Genomic DNA, 18,601 nt, shown 5'->3' on the forward strand with positions numbered 1-18,601 from the left:
ACTTGCTGTCCGAAAGGTTGACGGTTCGAATCCAGGGAGCGGGCTGAGCTCCCGCTGTTAGCCCCAGCTTCTGCCAACCTAGCAGTTAGAAAACATGCAAATAAGAGTAGATCAATAGGTACTGCTCCAGCAGGAAGATAATGGTGCTCCCTGACGGCCACATGACTTTGGAGGTGTCTATGGACAATGCTGGCTCTTTGGCTTAGAAATTGAGATGAGCACCAACCCCCAGAGTCGGATACAACTAGACTTAATGTCAGGGGGAAACCTTTGACCTTCATTATATGATCAAATGTATCTAACATACTATACATACTATAAATATAAAGTGTGTGTGTGTGTGTGTGAAAGTATGTGTGTATGTTCTTAGATTTGTTCCACAAGGACTCCCATATGGCTTGGTGGATTTGGACCAAGCCTTGAACAAATATTCTTCATTACTCAACTTAAAATACTGGCAGTGTTAAAACTAAAAATCAACCCCACTTTTAGGGTTGGGCCCCCAAAATAAATAGATGTGTATGTATGTATATATGCAGCACTCAGATGCAACCACAAGAGGGCAGTATATAGATAGAAAGGCAATATCAGAAGCAGAGATGACAAATGGAAGGGGGCAAGAGCATCAGCAGGGAGACACTCTAGGGCTCCTTTTACACTGCCATATAAAATCCAGATTATCTGCTTTGAACTGCATTATATGGCAGTGTCAACTTATATAATCCAATTCAAAGCAGCTAATATGGATTATCTGCTTTTAAAATCTGGATTATATGGCAGTGTAGAAGGGGCTTAGGATAGCCAGAGCATTGCCATGGAGATGTTCAATGGGTGGCCTTCTCAGAGGGCTGGACAAGGATGGAAGCGAGCTGGAGAAGGGAGAAAGGAGTTGCTTTCTGTCTAATATAACAGGTTGCGTTTTTAATTTAATTAGTCGTTAAGTCATAATTTATTTTTATATGTTGGGTTGTCAATTTTTGTTATTATGGGTGTACTGTTGTTGTGTTCGGGCATTGAATGTTTGCCTTTTATGTTTGGAATCCCACCAGGGAGATAGGGTGGAATATAAATAGAGTTTTATTATTATTATTATTAATAATAATAATAATATTAATATTAATATTAATATTATTAGATGACAAAACTCAGGTAAGAATTCAAATCTTCACAGACTCCTATATTCAGGAAATGCAAAATATATTAAATGCATGTTTCCAAATGTATTTAATGCATTTTATTAAATAAAAATAAACATTTTAATAAATACAATAGAGTCTCACTTATCCAACATAAATGGGCTGGCAGAATGTTGGATAAGTGAATATGTTGGATAATAAGGAGGGATTAAGGAAAAGCCTATGAAACATCAAATTACATTATGATTTTACAAATTAAGCACCAAAACATCATGTTTAACAACAAATTTGACAGAAAAAGTAGTTCAATATGCAATAATGCTATGTAGTAATTACTGTATTTACGAATTTAGCACCTAAATATCATGATGTATTGAAAACATGGACTACAAAAATGCGTTGGATAAGCCAGAACATTGGATAAGCGAGTGTTGGATAAGTGAGACTACTGTACATACATGTATCTACATCTGCAGCAGGGACTACTATGCTGGTGACTTGAGGCTCTTGAAATATTAGTGGGCTCCATCTCCCATCAACCCTAGCCAGCATAGCCAAAGGTGAAGGAGGATGTGATTTGCAGTCCAACATTATCCAGAGACTCACATATTGCTCTTTATTATGTTTAGCATAATGGTTATTACTCACTCCTTAGACCTAATTGCTGACTTGTACACATGAGCCAAACTTCCACCTTCTTCACGCCACATTGATTGCTTCTGCTTACTCTTTGTAACCTTCAGTGGCTTGTTTTTGCTGTCTAATTACTCAGACCTGATTGATCGGAATAATCACATTTTGCCATAAACTGCATGATTTGCATTCATTATTGGGTTCTTTGCGATCCTGGGGAACGTGACTCGGTTTGTCACGGAAAGCTGGTTTTGATCGGTAATGAATGTCTGTCCCTTCCCCATGCCTCAATCTTTTCACAGTTATTGAAATGTCACTGTACAAATTTGTCTGGAGAAGTTATTAATCATCACTTAACAAGTAGCTGTCACATGAAAACTGAAAGCATTAAATTATACAACCTAAACTGTGCCTTAATACAGTGGGGTGTTTTAAAAGAAAAACGTCATTTTACAAAACATTTAATAGCTGTCACTCTATCGATCAATGTTACCTGTTAATCTAGACTATTCCCTTTCTGAGCCTGGAGGCAGAACAATGTACTAGAACTTCAACAAAACTCAGATATTACTTTTTTCGTAACTAGAGGGTAAATTGTCCATCAATTGCATATTAATTGCAGATGAGAAGCCGAGAGCAAAAAGAACATCTTAAAAGCGAGAAAGACAACTATTATTATCTCTTTAGCGAGAGCTGCAGTTAATCAGGGTTTAAGGGGCCTGTGAGCCAATTAGTGCAAGTGAGTTGAATTGGCAGCATGCTGGTAGCAAAAAAATAATAATCGTGGAGGTAGGAATTATGCAAGAATGGTGACAGTCATGGGAACATATTGTTGGGTTTCACTTTTGCAGATTTAGCTTTTTCAGATATAATTAATTCAATTAATTTGAAGATTTAATTAATATGTTCTTTTTAGGAATCTCTAGGTCAGGCACGGGCAAACTTCGGCCCTCCAGGTGTTTCAGACTTCAACTCCCACCATTCCTAACAGCCGGCAGGAGTTGAAGTCTGAAACACCTGGAGGGCCGAAGTTTGTCCATACCTGACCTAGGTCCTATAGCATGCTTCTATGCAACACATGTCTAGGTATCGTCCCATGTGATTCTGTGGTCAGGTTCTAGCAGAAGTTGATTATACTAGAACAGGGTTTATTGAACTTTTTTCCATTCATGACCCCTTTGCACCCAATAATGTTTAACGTGACCCCAGATATATCAAATAGGTATAAAATTAATCATTTACTCATAATAAAGCAGCACTCGCAAGGCTTGGAACAAGCTGATTTTCCTTTTTATGAAGTACAGCTGAAGCATTTTCCACAGAAGACACTGTAAACACCGTACATCGCTGCTCACAGATTCATGTAAATGTCTTAAACAGCCACTAGATGGTATTCAGAAACCCTTTGCTGCTGCTGCTGCTCAGTTGTTTAGTCGTCTCTGACTCTTTGTGACCTCATGGACCAGTCCATGCTAGAGCTCCCTGTCGGCTGTCACCGCTCCCAGTTCCTTCAAGGTCAAGCCAGTCACTTCAAGGATACCATCCATCCATCTCGCCCTTGGTCGGACTCTCTTCCTTTTTCCTTCCATTTTCCCCAGCATCATGATCTTCTCCAAGCTTTCCTGTCTCCTCATGATGTGGCCAAAATACTTCATATTTGCCTCTAATATCCTTCCCTCCAGTGAGCAGCCGGGCATTATTTCTTGGAGGATGGACTGGTTGGATTTTCTTGGGGTCCAAGGCACTCTCAGGATTTTCCTCCAGCACCAGAGTTCAAAAGCGTCTATCTTCCTTCACTCAGCCTTCCTTATGGTCCAGCTCTCGCATCCATAGGTTACTATGGGGAATACCATTGCTTTGACTATGCGGATCTTCATTGCCAGTGTGGTGTCCCTGAAATAGTGAAGACACTATTTTGTCAAGGTTGGCCATTGCTCTCCTCCCAAGAAGTAGACGTCTTCTGATTTCCTGGCTGCAGTCTGCATCTGCAGTGATCTTCGCGCCTAGAAATATAAAGTCTGTCACTGCCTCCACGTTTTCTCCCTCTATTTGCCAGTTATCAATAGGTGTAGTTGCCATGATCTTGGTTTTCTTGACATTTAACTGCAACCCAGCTTTTGCACTTTCTTCTTTCACCTTGGTGATAAGAAACCCTTTACTGCTGCAAAATTTTTCAGGACCTCTACATAGAGCTGAGGCAACATTTCTCAACTTGGGGGTCGGGACCCCTAGGGAGGTTGCAAGGGGGACTTCAGAAGGGTTACAAAAGACCATCAGAAAACACATATTTCTGATGGTCTTAGGAACACAAATCCCTCCTGTATTTTCTGTTGGTCATGGGGATTCTGTGTGGGAAGTTTGGCCCAACTGTATTGTTGGTGGAGTTCAAGGGGCTCTTTGATTGTAGGTGAACTATAAATCCCAGCAACTACAACTCTCAAATGACAAAATCAATTCTCCCCAACCCCACCAGTTTTCAAATTTGGGCATATTGTATGTTTTTTGTATGCTTTTTGCTGATTTTAACGATTGTTTTATTGCTATTGATGTTTTACTGGTATAATTGTTTTATAGTCGTGCTATTGATATTGATTGTCTTATCGGGCTAGGCCCCATGTAAGCTGCCCTGAGTCCCTTCGGGGAGATGGGGCGGGGTATAAAAATAAAGTAGTTATTATTATTATTATTATTATTATTATTATTATTATTATTATTATTATTATATCGGGTATTTATGCCAAGTTTGGTCCAGTGAATAAAAATGCATCCTGCATATTACATATTTACATCATGATTCATAACAGTAGCAAAATTACAGTTATGAAGTAATAATGAAAATAATTTCATGGTTGGGGGTCACCATAACTATATGAGGAACTATATTAAGGGGTCACATAATTAGGAAGGTTGGGAATCACTGAGCTAAGGGGGCACCATTTCAAGAGGAACTCAAAATTCCTAAACGTACTATCTCTGGAAGAAAAATTGTGTTTCCGCCCTTATTTGTGGTTATTCCACTTTTATAGGGATCTTGGTGTTTTTAACTCCATCAGACGTGAAGCCTGTCTGTACCTAACATTCTTTTTATCTGCAGCATCTTAAATTTGTATGTACTTCAATGCATCTTAAATTCTGAAAAATATATCTGAGGAATTTTGGGAAGTGTAGCTCAAGAAAATAACTTATGCAAGCTCTGGTTTAGATCATGGGTTCGTCTACACTGCAGAATAATTAAACAGTTTGATACCACTTTAATTGTGATGGCCCAATGCTGTGGAACCATGGGAGCTGTAATTTGGTGAAGCACCAACAGTCTTTGGTAGAGATGGCTAAATACCATGTAAAACTGCAACTCCCAAGATTTGATAGCATTAAGTTATGGTAATTCAAGTGGTGTCAAACCACATTAATTCTACAGTATAGATGTGCCTCTTTTTACTCTTAAAAGATTGTAGTTGCCTAGTGCACAAGGAAATGAGATTTATTTTCTCTTTATTTCTTATGAAGGACAAAAGATGCATACAGAAAGGAAATATTGTCATGGAAACATGAAAGAGAATTCTGTATTCCTTTTACTTTCTTCTTCTGCTGAAAAGGAAGTGTTTTTGAAAAATCTAAACAAGTTTCTAAAGTATGAAGTACATGTTATTTTTACTTTTAAAAGTTTTCCCTTTCTATTTGGCTTCCCATGGTCCATCGTATTCACCACCAGCCTCTTCTTTTCTCTCATTTTCCTCTCCCTTTGGGAGAGATCAGTGTTGTATCAGTATATTCTTTGATGCCCATATGGTCAAAGCAGAGCTGCAGAATGGAAAGAAATCCCTTTATTTACTAAGAAAGGAATACTCAGAAGTACTGTGTGTATATGGAGATGTTAAGCCATCACAATAAACAGACAAAATTGAGAGGATAATATCTAACTTTTAGAGACAGTAAACTTTCTAAGATTTCATCTACACTGCAAACTTAATGCAGCTTGACACCACTTTAACTGCCATGGTTCAATGCTACTGAATCATGGGAATTGCAATTTGGTGAGATACCCTCTTTGGCAGAGAAGGCTAAGGGACTGCAGAACTACAAGTCCCATGATTCCATACAACTGACCCATGGCTCAAGATAATCATCATTCCACTTAGAATTTTCTGAGGATGAAAGTGGTATCAAACTGCAGTAATTCTACAGTGTAGAGGCATATGAACATGCTGTATGTAATCTTTTATATACTGTCCTCATTGGTTATGGAATTTGGCCAGAAGTGGCATTTCAGAGCTTCCTTTGGGTTCTTCCAGGATATACTAAGCTCTTGCATTTTGCTGCTTTACTCAGTGAAGGGAAGTGCGGATTTTGGGGATCAATATTTTTCACCAAACCGTCTAGACTTACACATTATATATACAGTACATTTTGGAGAAGGAAAGAATTCATTTCGATATGCCAGTTTTTTTAAGACACATTTACCTGAACTCTGACCTCTAGTTCCTGGCTTGCTCCAATATATCAGCATCCCAAAGTTGGTTCCCATGATATTAAAGTGGTGAATCCGCCTTGGATAACATCTTGGATAATACCTGAAAACAGAATTAGGCAAAGTCTCAGACAACCGAACTGCCTCCCATTAGATTCACACTGTAGAATTAATGCACAGATCAATGATATAGGTAAAGGTAAAGTTTTTCCCTTGACATTAAGTCTAGTCGTGTCGGACTCTGGGGGTTGGTGCTCATCTCCATTTCTAAGCCCAAGAGCCGGCATTTTCCATAGACACCTCCAAAGTCATGTGGCCGGCATGACTGCATGGAGTGCCGTTACCTTCCTGCCGGAGCAATACCTATTGATCTACTCACATTTGCATGTTTTCAAACTGCTAGATTGGCAGAAGATGGGGCTAACAGCAGCTCACTCCGCTCCCCAGATTTGAGCCAGCAATCTTTCGATCAGCAAGTTCAGCAGCTCAGCAGTTTAATCCACTGCGCCATCGGGAGCCTGGAATTGTTAGTTTGGTGATGCACCAACAATCTTTGGCAGAGAAAGCTAAAGACCTCATAAAACTAAAACTCATTGAACCATGGCAGTTAAAGTGGTATCAAACTGCATTACTTTTACATTGTAGCGCACCCTCAGACACCAGGGATGGCTTCCCATCAGGCAGAGTTAAATGTTTGCTTCTGGTAGCAAATGAATGGAGATGGTCAGAAAATACTGGAGGAAAGGGCTTTGTGCGACACAGCCTGTCTGGTTGTCATATGTCTTTTATTTTTCCTGGCTGAAGCCTTTAGAAATGATGGTGGATGCTGTTTTATCATCACTTCTAGAGAACTTTTGTACTTAGAATAGAAGGGATTCCATCTTGTTGTTCTGCCGAGAAATGTCCTGCCAATAAGCATTTTCAACACCCATTGATCTCAACATGTTACGTAGGTTCTTAAACCTCTCCCATTGAAACTCGTTGGACTTAAAAGGGCTTAGCTTTGGGCAGGATTATGCTCTCCTTTCAGCCTGGATTTTGCCTTACTCTATGGCTGCAGAGATAGCTTTGTTCATTCATTGCCAATTCATTGCCCCTGGAATTTGAGCTGCCCCGTTCCTTTGGGCTCCTTTTGAAATTCAAGGCCCGACTTGTGGAATCCCGAGATCTTGTCATCCAGTTACAATGAAAGTTTCAGTGAAGAGAAGAAAGGGACAGGAAGGTTAATTTCCAGAAGGAAACCCGTGTAGGGTGAAGGCAGGCATCGTGATTGCATTGCTTTCAAGACAACCATCATTCCCCTTATAATTTTCTGAATCACTGTAATGAGGATTAATTTGGCTTTCGGGATTCTTTACAGCATGGTCCCTTCATTGCATACAAAAGACTTCTTGTAAAACATTTTGAAATTGCTTTGGTTCAGGGGAAGGTCAAGAGCTGTTTTTGATGGGCTGCTGAAAAAAAGCGGGTGGTCTTGGGTTTGTGTACCCCTCCTTGATGTAAATTACATCCTTGCTAGGCTGACACAGGTGAGTGGGAGGACACTGCTTTTAATATTTGAAAAATATATATGATATGACAGCATTGCACTTTGGAGCATGCTCAGGAATGGCCATGAGTAGGATTTCCAAATTTCAGGGCCTGGGCTTCATTCTCTGGTTTTTGGGACAAGAAGGGAAGGAATGTCAGAATGAGACATATCATGTATCTACTATCTGGGTTACTGTGAGTTTTCCGGGCTGTATGGCCATGTTCCAGAAGCATTCTCTCCTGACGTTTCACCCACATCTATGACAGGCATCCTCAGAGGTTGTGAGTTCTGTTGGAAACTAGGCAAGTGGGGTTTATATATCTGTGGAATAATGTCCAGGGTGGGAGAAAGAACTCTTGTCTGCTTGAGGCAAGTGTGAATGGTGCAATTGGCCACCTTGATTAGCATTTAATGGCCTTGCAGCTTCAAAGCCTGGCTGCTTCCTGCCTGGGTGAATATTTTGTTGGGAATTGTTAGCTGGCCATGATTGTTTCATGCCTGTAAATCCCACCCTGGACATTCCACAGATATATAAATCCCACTTGCCTAGTTTCCAACAGACCTCACAATCTCTGAGGATGCCTGTCATTGATGTGGGTGAAACATCAGGAGAGAATGCTTCTGGAACATGGCCATACAGCCTGGAAAACTCACAGCAACCCAGTGATTCTGTCCATGAAAGCCTTTGACAACACATATCTACTATCTGTCTATCCATCCATTTATCTATCTTTCTCATTTGTTTGAACGTCATACATTGTGCACCTGTAATTGATACTTCTCGCGCTTAATGATATCATCCTAGCAACTGCTCATTTTAACTATCACTATTTTAAAAATATTTTTTTATTTTATAATGAATGTTTGTTTAAACAAATTAATAGAAAACCTGCTTATAAATGTACAAACTAACAAAAATTAAATACTTTCTCTAGGAACATATTACTACTACATTCAAAGCGTCAGAAAACTACTTACAATCTACATTATCTAATCTAGGGGCTTTATATTCTCTGTCTAAAGGTTATAGTTGTGCAATATTCTACACTCATTAAATGAAAAAGAACTACTGATACATCTTTCCCCCCACATATAACACTCTTCTTGTTAAAAAAGGCCCCACTGATGGAGGTGTGACCCCATCTTTGCTGGAGGAACACAACAACAACAACTATAAAAACTTTATTTCTAGACTGCCCTCTCTCCCCAGAGGGACTCAGTGCGGTTTATCCATTTCTGCAAGTTCACTTATTTTCATAAGCAAATCATCTTGTGTCGTAATCATTGAGTCTTTCCAACTTTGAGCATAGATAATTCTAAATACAGTAGAGTCTCACTTATCCAAGCCTCGCTTATCCAAGGTTCTGGATTATCCAAGGCATTTTTGTAGTCAATGTTTTCAATATACAGTAGAGTCTCACTTATCCAACACTCGCTTATCCAACGTTCTGGATTATCCAACGCATTTTTGTAGTCAATGTTTTCAATATATCGTGATATTTTGGTGCTAAATTCGTAAATACAGTAATTACTACATAGCATTACTGCGTATTGAACTACTTTTTCTGTCAGATTTGTTGTATAACATGATGTTTTGGTGCTTAATTTGTAAAATCATAAACTAATTTGATGTTTAATAGGCTTTTCCTTAATGCCTCCTTATTATCCAACATATTCGCTTATCCAACATTCTGCTGGCCCGTTTATGTTGGATAAGTGAGACTCTACTGTATCATGATATTTTGGTGCTAAATTCGTAAATACAGTAATTACAACATAACATTACTGCATACTGAACTACTTTTTCTGTCAAATTTGTTGTATAACATGTTTTGATGCTTAATTTGTAAAATCATAACCTAATTTGATGTTTAATAGGCTTTTCCTTATTCCCTCCTTATTATCCAAGATATTCGCTTATCCAAGCTTCTGCCGGCCCGTTTAGCTTGGATAAGTGAAACTCTATTGTTTATTGAAAGGAAAAAATCATAATATAGCAGCAGTAAAATATACTAATAAATTATAAGGTTATAGATCCACTTATTTACCCTCTAACTAATACTACAACAAAACTGCTTTGTAAATATCAGAAAGATCAAGCCAGAAAGACAACACAAATTGGCAGGAGAATTCTTTTTTTGAGTTACAAGTACCAAATTTCCCCAGCAACCAAATGCCAATCTAAAGGCAGCTATAGCACCTTCTGTGACATTAGACCAATCCTGGGAAGGTCCTATAGTTTGCGGAAGCATTCTTCAAGTGAAAAGAGATCCCGATTGCATTATATCGTGGTGTAGATCCAGCCATAGATGAGGAAATCTACAAAGAGACTCATGCTGAAATCGCGTTCTGCCTTCTTCAAAGCCAAAAAACTTTCTGTGCTTATTGGGGAAGGAAGTAGGAAAGCATCTAATTCACAGAAGCATAAACATATGCTTTTGGAGGTGAAAGGAAATTTGTTTAGCACCTCAGTGCTTCAAAATAACAGCAGGATGAACTTAAGGGAAGCAGGTGGGGGGAGTCACACTGAGCCTAGTAATTGCTGATAATTGTCTTCTTAATTGTCTAAGAGCCAGATTTGACATTGCTTTTACGCTGCACAGTGAAAAATCTCTTCACACAGGAGAGATATATAGGTAGACTCAAATACTCTGGTATAACAGTGTTTCTCCAGGCCGCTAGTTGCCTTCTTAGATCTGTTTAAAGTGCTGTTGCTTAATTTTATTGCTCTTTATGACATTGGATCAAAGTTCCTGTTGGATCATTGATTTAAACATGTGCCAACCCATGCATAACAAGTTTTTTAGAGGCTGTGTTTCCCATGCCAGCTGCAATAATAGTAGGCTGTCATTAGGCCTTCTCAGTCAGGGCAACTACTTTGGAATATGCTCTGCATATCATGGGCGCATCTACACCACAGAATTAATGCAATTTGATATTGCTTTAACTGCTATGGTTCAATGCTATGGGATTTTGGGAGCTGTAGTTTTACAAAGTCTTTAGCCCTTTCTGCCAAACTTCATTAATTCTACAGTGTAGATCAGGCATGAGCAAACTTTGGCCCTCCAGGTGTTTTGGACTTTGTAACGAGCTAATAACGACTTTGTAAAGGGCTATGAATGACCAACACCAATTTGGAAAGATGCAACCACCAAAGACTCAGGGAAGAGATCTTTTACTTTAAAGGGTAGTGTAACTTGGTTTAGAATATATGCGACAGAGGCTTAGATGTTGGAAGAACAATAACAAGTTTATTCAGGCACAGAGCTTAGTGGTTACAATGTTGTTTCTCACTTAGAGGTATTCTTATTAACAGTTACAATACTAGAATGAGATGAATCAACTCTCTAAAGTATCACTTCTTTTACTTAAAGTAGTTAAAACTTCTTCCTCTGCTACTTTTAAACTGTTACTTCAATGGATCTCTGTGAGTCCAGCTGGTATTAGTTCCCAAAGTCTGAAACTTGGACTATCCAGTGACTTCAAACCACAGTCACCCCTGTGATATACTATCATAGATTCTCTGTTCCTTACCAGGACACAGACTACATTAAATAAGTCACCAAACTTATTTAAAACCGACTCAAAAGGAACAATTGAGTCTCCTTGATCCCATCAACCTGGAATCAATCTTCCCTGTGCCTCATCAGAGCACAGACTGACCCTTTTTAAAAAAACTCTGCACTTCTTCAACTAAACGGCAGTTGGCTCCACCTACTTCTCCATGGCAACCAGCCTCTGAGTGCTGAGGTGAAATAACTGTAATACTTACCCCTTTAAAACATAAACACACAATTAAACATAACATCTGTAAACCAAAATTTGTACTTCATTACAGACTTCAATTCCCACAATTCCTAACAGCCTACTGACTGTTTTTCAATTTCTTCCAGGCACTTTAGTGAGTTTTCTTTCCAGTGATTACTTTTTATGCTACATTTTGGATTCTAGTGTTGTGTTTGCTTTACGGTACTCGTTTTATTATTATTTTGGTTCCCTTGTTTTATTTCAGCTTTTACTGCTGCCTTAGGGGAAAAAATTAGTTTAGCGTATATGTGTTTTAAGCATGGGATATAAATAACTAAAACAAACCTGTTTGCCAATTACATATAATCTTCCAGGGGATTAAAAAAAAAACCCCAAGCCAGTTCCAGTTTTATGATTCCAGATTCTGAATGAGGATACTGGAGCATATAATTGGAAGCCTGTTCCAGATGATGAAATGATTATCAAGGCATTGTTCAGTTTAATCAAAGGATTATGGTGCAAGAGTGGAATGGTGGGGAGGGGAATTAATACTGACCTGCGGTCTTCTGAGTCTTTAACAGAGAAGAGAAAGCAAATTGATAAATATCAAGAAGAATTGGTCTGCTGGATGAAGTGCAGAAGGAACTGGAAACATCCAATGGGAAAGAGAGACTGAGGGTGCAGCTATATTGTAGAAATAATATGTTTGGATTTTAAGTGCCATGGTGCTGGAATCCTGAGAGATGTAGTTTTGCATGGCCTTTCACCTTATCTGCCACACCAAACTATGTAGTAGATGGATGATGATAAATGGAAGCTCTTACATATGCCCGCGATCCAGAGTCACCTGTAGAACAATAACATGCCGCTCAGGTTTGTAGAACAAAAATACAGGAACTTTACGGATTCCAAGAGATCAAAAACAGTATTTACAATGATCTCTCTGATCACTTACAGAAATCTACAGTCATAAATAGTCCTTTCTCAGTCCACAAATCTGCTTCAGAAAAGAATACAGTCCTGGTTCTTCTCCCTCTTTTCTCAGCAGCAAACAGGCCTCAAGATAGCAAGGCCTCTCTAAGTACACTGATCTCTTCACCAGCAATATTCAGTCAGCACTGAAAACTTGTCCAAACAGGTTCTGCAGCAGCAGAACAGAAACAGTATCAAATCAATCCCCAGATCTTTGCAGGCTCAGCCAATCGGCTTCATGCACTACATTTTCCAGTTAACACACACAGCACAGTGCCTTTGCAAACCATGACAAACTATAGATCCCACAATACCATAGTATTGAGACAGGGCAGTTAAAGTGGCGACAAACTGCATTAATTCTATAGTGTAGGTGCAAAAAATCAACCTCAAGACACAAACCTGGGAGACCACACTTTTTTGAAATCCCTGCAGATTGATTTACAAATTGCTATTAACTAATGAAGGCCATACAAATATTTTTAGTCAAAGCTCTTTGGAATAGTTTCAGGATTAAACTCCTTTTATTGAGTACAGTACAGTGCCCTTATCTGCAAATTTGATGGCCACAGTTTCACTTAGCCACACTCCAAAAATATTTCCCCTAAGGTGTCTCTAGGGCCTCTGGTGCAATTCTGTGGTATACTTCTATCACAAATAGAGTCAAAATATAGCATTCTCTGTTACCCATGGTTTCCATATATCTGTGGGTGAGTGTTTTGGTACCCTGTTTCTCCCAAAATAAGGCTTACCCTGAAAATAAGACCCATCACGATTTTTCAGCATTTCTGAGGATGCTTGAAATATCAGCCCTATTTCAAAAATATCCCCAGATATAGTTCATTTAAAAAGTCAATTTGGAAAAACAAGACTGCCCCTGAAAACAAGCCCTAACGCATCTTTTGGAGCAAAAATTAATATACGACCCTGTCTTATTTTGGGGAAAACAGGGTATGTGATGCAAATGCAGTAATGTAATTTCCTTTACTGGCCATATGTTGCATGGAAAATACTCAAAAAGTTGGACGAAACCACAAAGGCCATCCAGTCCAATTGCCTCCCATGCAGAAATAATGATGGAGGAAAGGTGACCCATTCTATAGTTGGAGTATGAGTAAATAACATTTTTTCTTCGTGTACTGTGTGAATGCACACTAGTGAAGAGGCTCCAACAGAAACTCTTCCAAGCTAAAACTTTTGAATTCTGGCGGCCTTTTATGCCCTCCGGGGAAGAGGGGCGGGGTTACCACCAGAATTCAAAAGTTTTAGCTTGGAAGAGTTTCCATTGGAGCCTGCGCAGGCGCAGTCTCTCCACTAGTGTGAATTCACAGAGTACACTCGAAGAAACATGGTTACAGGTAAGCAACCTGTCTTTCCACCAGAGTTGGATAGTCAAGTCAGGTCATACTTAGTTGGGTATAGTTAATAAGTAGCCATGTAGAATGTCAACTTTTTTTAAAAAAAGATTTTGAAATAGGGACCCAAGCCCATTCTTGCACAAGAAGACTACAATAAAGCTTGTGATACCTCTTGTCTTTGCAGATTGTCACCCCCTGTGTGATCAGTGTGTTGCAGATCTCCAGAACACAGGAAGTACCTGCTTAAAGTGCCAAAATCCCCATAACTCTCTCCTGAAAGATCTCTGCGTACCAGAATGTCCTGCAGGATACTACATGGTTGGCGGAGCATGTCAAAGTGAGTAATGTCTGCAAAACAGAGGGAGCAATGGAGCGATCCGTGTGTGCCCATGAATATTGCATCGGATAAATAATGTTCCCAGTGTGCGCATGCATTCTTGGCAGCCTTAATGATAGAATTATTCATAAGAACCTAAAGAGATTCCTGCTGAATCAGACCAAAGGTCCCTCAAGTCCAGCATTGTGAATCCCTCAGCGGCCAGCTGGAGGACTACGGGAAACATAAATAAAATGTAAGCACAGCAGAATCTAAGTACTGTTGTTCCTAGTGACTAGGAAAGGAAGCAAAAACTAGGTAGCACCCAATAAATTGTGCAGACTTATTTAAAGTTTTCAAAACATGAATTATTTGCATTTGGTCTTCTAGTTGTGGATATAAGTTTTGCAGATTTGATTATTCACAGATTTGATCAGGTTCCCTCTTGCAATCTCTAGATTCTCCAGAATGACTCTATGGTCTACTTCTGGTGTAGTTTGACCATAAAGTTGTACCAGAGGACCTAGAGATTTGTCATGAGAACATTTCTTGAGGCATTTATAGGTTCTCCAGCTCCATTCTGTGGTCATCTTCTAGTGGAAATTGCACTGCAGAACCTAGAGTCAGAATGCAGAACACTCTGAAGGACCTAGAAATTAGAAAATCCTAGAAATATCTCCTGTAAGAAAAATATAGCATCTTAAGTCACAATTTTCCCATTTTCAAGAGGGTCTTGCACCCCTAACCCCCAAGAAAATGGAAGGCCTTCTGTACTGCTAACATGTCCAATGTGTTTCGGCCTCTGTTTGCTCTCAAAGGCCTTCTTCATGGACAATGGAGATGTAACTTCAGAAATTTCTGGAGTCGAAACTCTCACATCAGTGAGGAGTACAAAGAAGTAATAATGAAATGAATATATAGTCATGGCTAGTAGCAATTAATAATTCATGTTCTCTGTTTTCAGAGTATTTGCTCCAGAGGTTACTATTTCCACCTGTCTTTTCTGCAGGGTGTCATCCTTCATGTAAGACGTGTCTGGGAGGAGACCCTCTCTCCTGCACCTCCTGCGACTCCAGCCTCGTCCTTTCACACATTGGGACCTGCATCTTGGCTTGTTTCCTTGGGTTCTACAGGGATGAGAATGGGCTTTGCCAACGTATGTATTTTCTTGGTGTGTGGTTCATGATCTGGTTCCATGTGTCTGTCTATACCACAGTGGCTTTCTTAGCATGAATCTTCACATGGGGAATTATGCACTGATTATGCAACACCACTTCTACAATCAATGGCAGTGTTGTGCAACTAAACATCTAATCAAAAGCGGGTGCAGATTCACAATGTTTCTGTTTCACTATTGATTCTGCAATCCTGGACTGAATGTGGATGTTTTGCATCAGATGAAAATGTCCAACGTTTCTCTGGAAACCTACACATATGTGTTTACATATACAGATAGAAGAATTCTGGCTAATATGTAATTGTGTTACAAAAGCTGTAGTCTGAGAAGAGCCCCGGTAGCGAAGTGTGTTAAAGCACTGAGCTGCTGAACTTGCAGACCGAAAGGTCCCAGGTTCAAATCCTGGGAGCAGAGTGAGCGCCTGCTGTTAGCTCCAACTTCTGCCAACCTAGCAGTTCGAAAACATGTCAATGTGAGTAGATCAATAGGTACCACTTCGGCGGGAAGGTAACGGCGCTCCATGCAGTCATGCCGGCCACATGACCTTGGAGGTGTCTACGGACAACGCTGGCTCTTCGGCTTAGAAATGGAGATGAGCACCAACCCCCAGAGTCAGACATGACTGGACTTAATGTCAGGGGAAACCTTTACCTTTACCTTTAGGAAGAGGTGAGATTCAACTCTCTTGATAGGGTGTTGTGTGCCTGGCAAGGTATCAACCAGTTCTGGTTCTATGTTTTTTCAGTAATTCCAAAAAACAGAGGCTACCCCTGTTCCCTCTAGGCATGTTAATATTATTGCTGAGCTGTAATCATTTAGATATAGTCGAAATCCAGTGGCTGTCCAAGTTGAATAGGCCCACTGAATTAATGATTGACTCATGCGTCAACACACGTACCTAAATAAATAAATTACTCCATACAATTATTCACATACACTGGTCAGTACGGTTCCAGTGTATGTGAATAATTGTATGGAGTAATTTATTTATTTACTTTATTTTTACCCTGCCCTATCTCAACCCTAGAGGGGATTTAGAGCAGCTTCCAAATAATTAAAGTGCTTAGAAATATTTTGGGAGTCTTGTCAGACTGGCTAGGACATTTTGGGAATTGTAGTCCAAAAAGTACCTTTTCCAAGCTGATCTCCCTTTTTTGTGGATCTTGTTGTATTTTACTGCATGGCGAACACAGTTATCCCAAATATGTTTTCTAGAGTAATTACGTAAGGGTCGGTTGAAATGAGATAGATATTTTTGCGTCTTCCTGCTTGGTCTGATAAAAGCATTCCTGCAAGATGGCTTTTTAAAGTTCGTTTTACATTCAAGAAGATTACTCTTTCATTTTAAAGTGAATTGGTCAAGCCATTTTGGCCCTGTTCAGGTTAAGGGAACTAACCAGAAAGTCCCAGGATGTGGTTTTTAAAAAAATAATCCAAGATGCGTTGAAAGCACTTTCTCTGCAGATAGAAATTGCTTTTAACACACACTTTAAAAACTCAGTAAATTTAGTAGAGAGAGAGAGTGAATGAGAGCAAGAAAGCTCTGCTCTCTGCCATATGTTATTTTAAATCCAGAACAACTAACAGTCCTTGGAAGAGGCATTCCCCACTGTTGATTTGGGGGACTTTTCCCATTCTCTGTTGCTGTTGCCCTTTAAAAAAGCCATTAAGAGTGACTAGCTCTTGCCAAAGCAACCATATTTCTGAGTTAAAAGTGAACTTTTTAGCATCCTGCTGTGGAGCTCCCAGTGGCGCAGTGAGCTAAACCCTTGTGCCAGCAGGACTGCTGACTTGAAGGTTGGATTGGTGACCTGAAGGTTCGAATCCAACCTGGGAAGAACGCAGATGAGCTCCCTCTGTTAGCTCCAGCTTCATGCAGGGACATGAGAGAAGCCTCCACAAGGATGGTAAAAACATCAAAATATCCTGGTGTCCCCTGAACAGCGTCCTAGCAGACGACCAATTATCTCATACCAGAAGCGACTTGCAGCTTCTCAAGTCTCTTCTGACACGAAAAATAGCATCCTGCTTAGCTTCTATGTTGGTTGCAGAGGAAGGACTCACTGGTTCATCCCAAATGCAGTTGATGGATGACACTTAACATTTCTGGCTGCATTCGTTGAATTGGCATGAATGGCATAACTTTTATTACTTTGCTTGCATTCACAGTTGTTAATCAGAGTTAAAGCATTTTGGATTTTCATTGTATTTGTTTTCATTTACACTTTACTGATGTTAGTTGCTTTTTTGTCAGAGACAAATAATAACATAATAATGTAATGTGATATAATTGGTCAAGAGTAGAACAACCTCAGTGTATTTTAGTGAGTTATGGTTCCTCATGAAGCACATGAATAGAACATACAATGGTTCTTTCCATCCCTGTTCCAGCATAGCTCTTGCTTTCCAATTTGTTCAATTGTGGTATTACATACAATCTGTGGTGATAGCCTTTTATCAGCATTAATTATGAGTCATAATCTATCTCCTAACTATATTTTCTTAAACTAACTTTAAAATCAGTTAGAGCTAATTATAACCAAAGTTCCAGGTCTGGATAGCACAGAAAATTGTATTGATGGAAAAAAAGGAACTTTTGTCTTCCGGTTGATACGTCCCAGCTGCATGCACATTGAAATAGTTGCAAGCAGATAAGAACACTGAACCAATGGTAACTGAGATAATTCCATTATGGACTAGATTGAGAAATGTATAATTTTTAGGAGCCTTCACAAAAATACATTTGAATTTTAAAAAATGCTTATGTCAAGTAATGCAAGTAAGCCATACAGGATGAAGACGACTCTGTCTTAGCTTACAGAGTACGATGTATTTGAGTTTTCCTTGCCATTTTTGAATAATGTGTAACAGTAGCATTTTGAAGTTTGCAAATGTACCTCATCAGGCACCCAGTTATTAGCATTTTCTTTGCACTGGTAATCCACTCATCTTTTTAGATGTTTTGCAAATGTTAATTAACATTTGTGACACCCTTTGGAATTGATAGTCAGATGCTGTAGCATGGAAAATTATGTATCTAAGAAATTTATAGATAGAGAATTGGGTGTGTGATAATGTCTCAGTGGATTAAAAATTGTGTAATTTTAAGTGAAAAAGGTTTGTACAGCAGAGGCCTCAGTTTTTGGAGAATTATGGCATGAAAATCCTGTAGCTCTCTTCCCATGTTTAGCAAGGTATTGTCCTCCTAAAAATAATAACTACAGAAGTCATTTCATGTCTGAATGTCTCACCCTATCAATATG

The 18,601-nt window shown here is 39.3% G+C and overlaps 1 protein-coding gene across 1 annotated transcript in view; it reads left to right on the forward strand.

The window, feature by feature from the left end:
* The window catches only part of fras1 (Fraser extracellular matrix complex subunit 1), a 386,797-nt gene that overhangs the window by 240,469 nt on the left and 127,727 nt on the right, over window positions 1-18,601 (forward strand). Inside the window, exons 20-21 of the mRNA XM_062981362.1 lie at window positions 14,030-14,182; window positions 15,171-15,317. Coding sequence (XP_062837432.1) covers window positions 14,030-14,182; window positions 15,171-15,317 — 300 coding nt within the window. The remainder of the gene's footprint in view (window positions 1-14,029; window positions 14,183-15,170; window positions 15,318-18,601) is intronic.

The sequence above is a fragment of the Anolis carolinensis genome, chromosome 5 (assembly GCF_035594765.1).
Source record: "Anolis carolinensis isolate JA03-04 chromosome 5, rAnoCar3.1.pri, whole genome shotgun sequence".
Taxonomy (NCBI): Eukaryota; Metazoa; Chordata; class Lepidosauria; order Squamata; family Dactyloidae; genus Anolis; species Anolis carolinensis.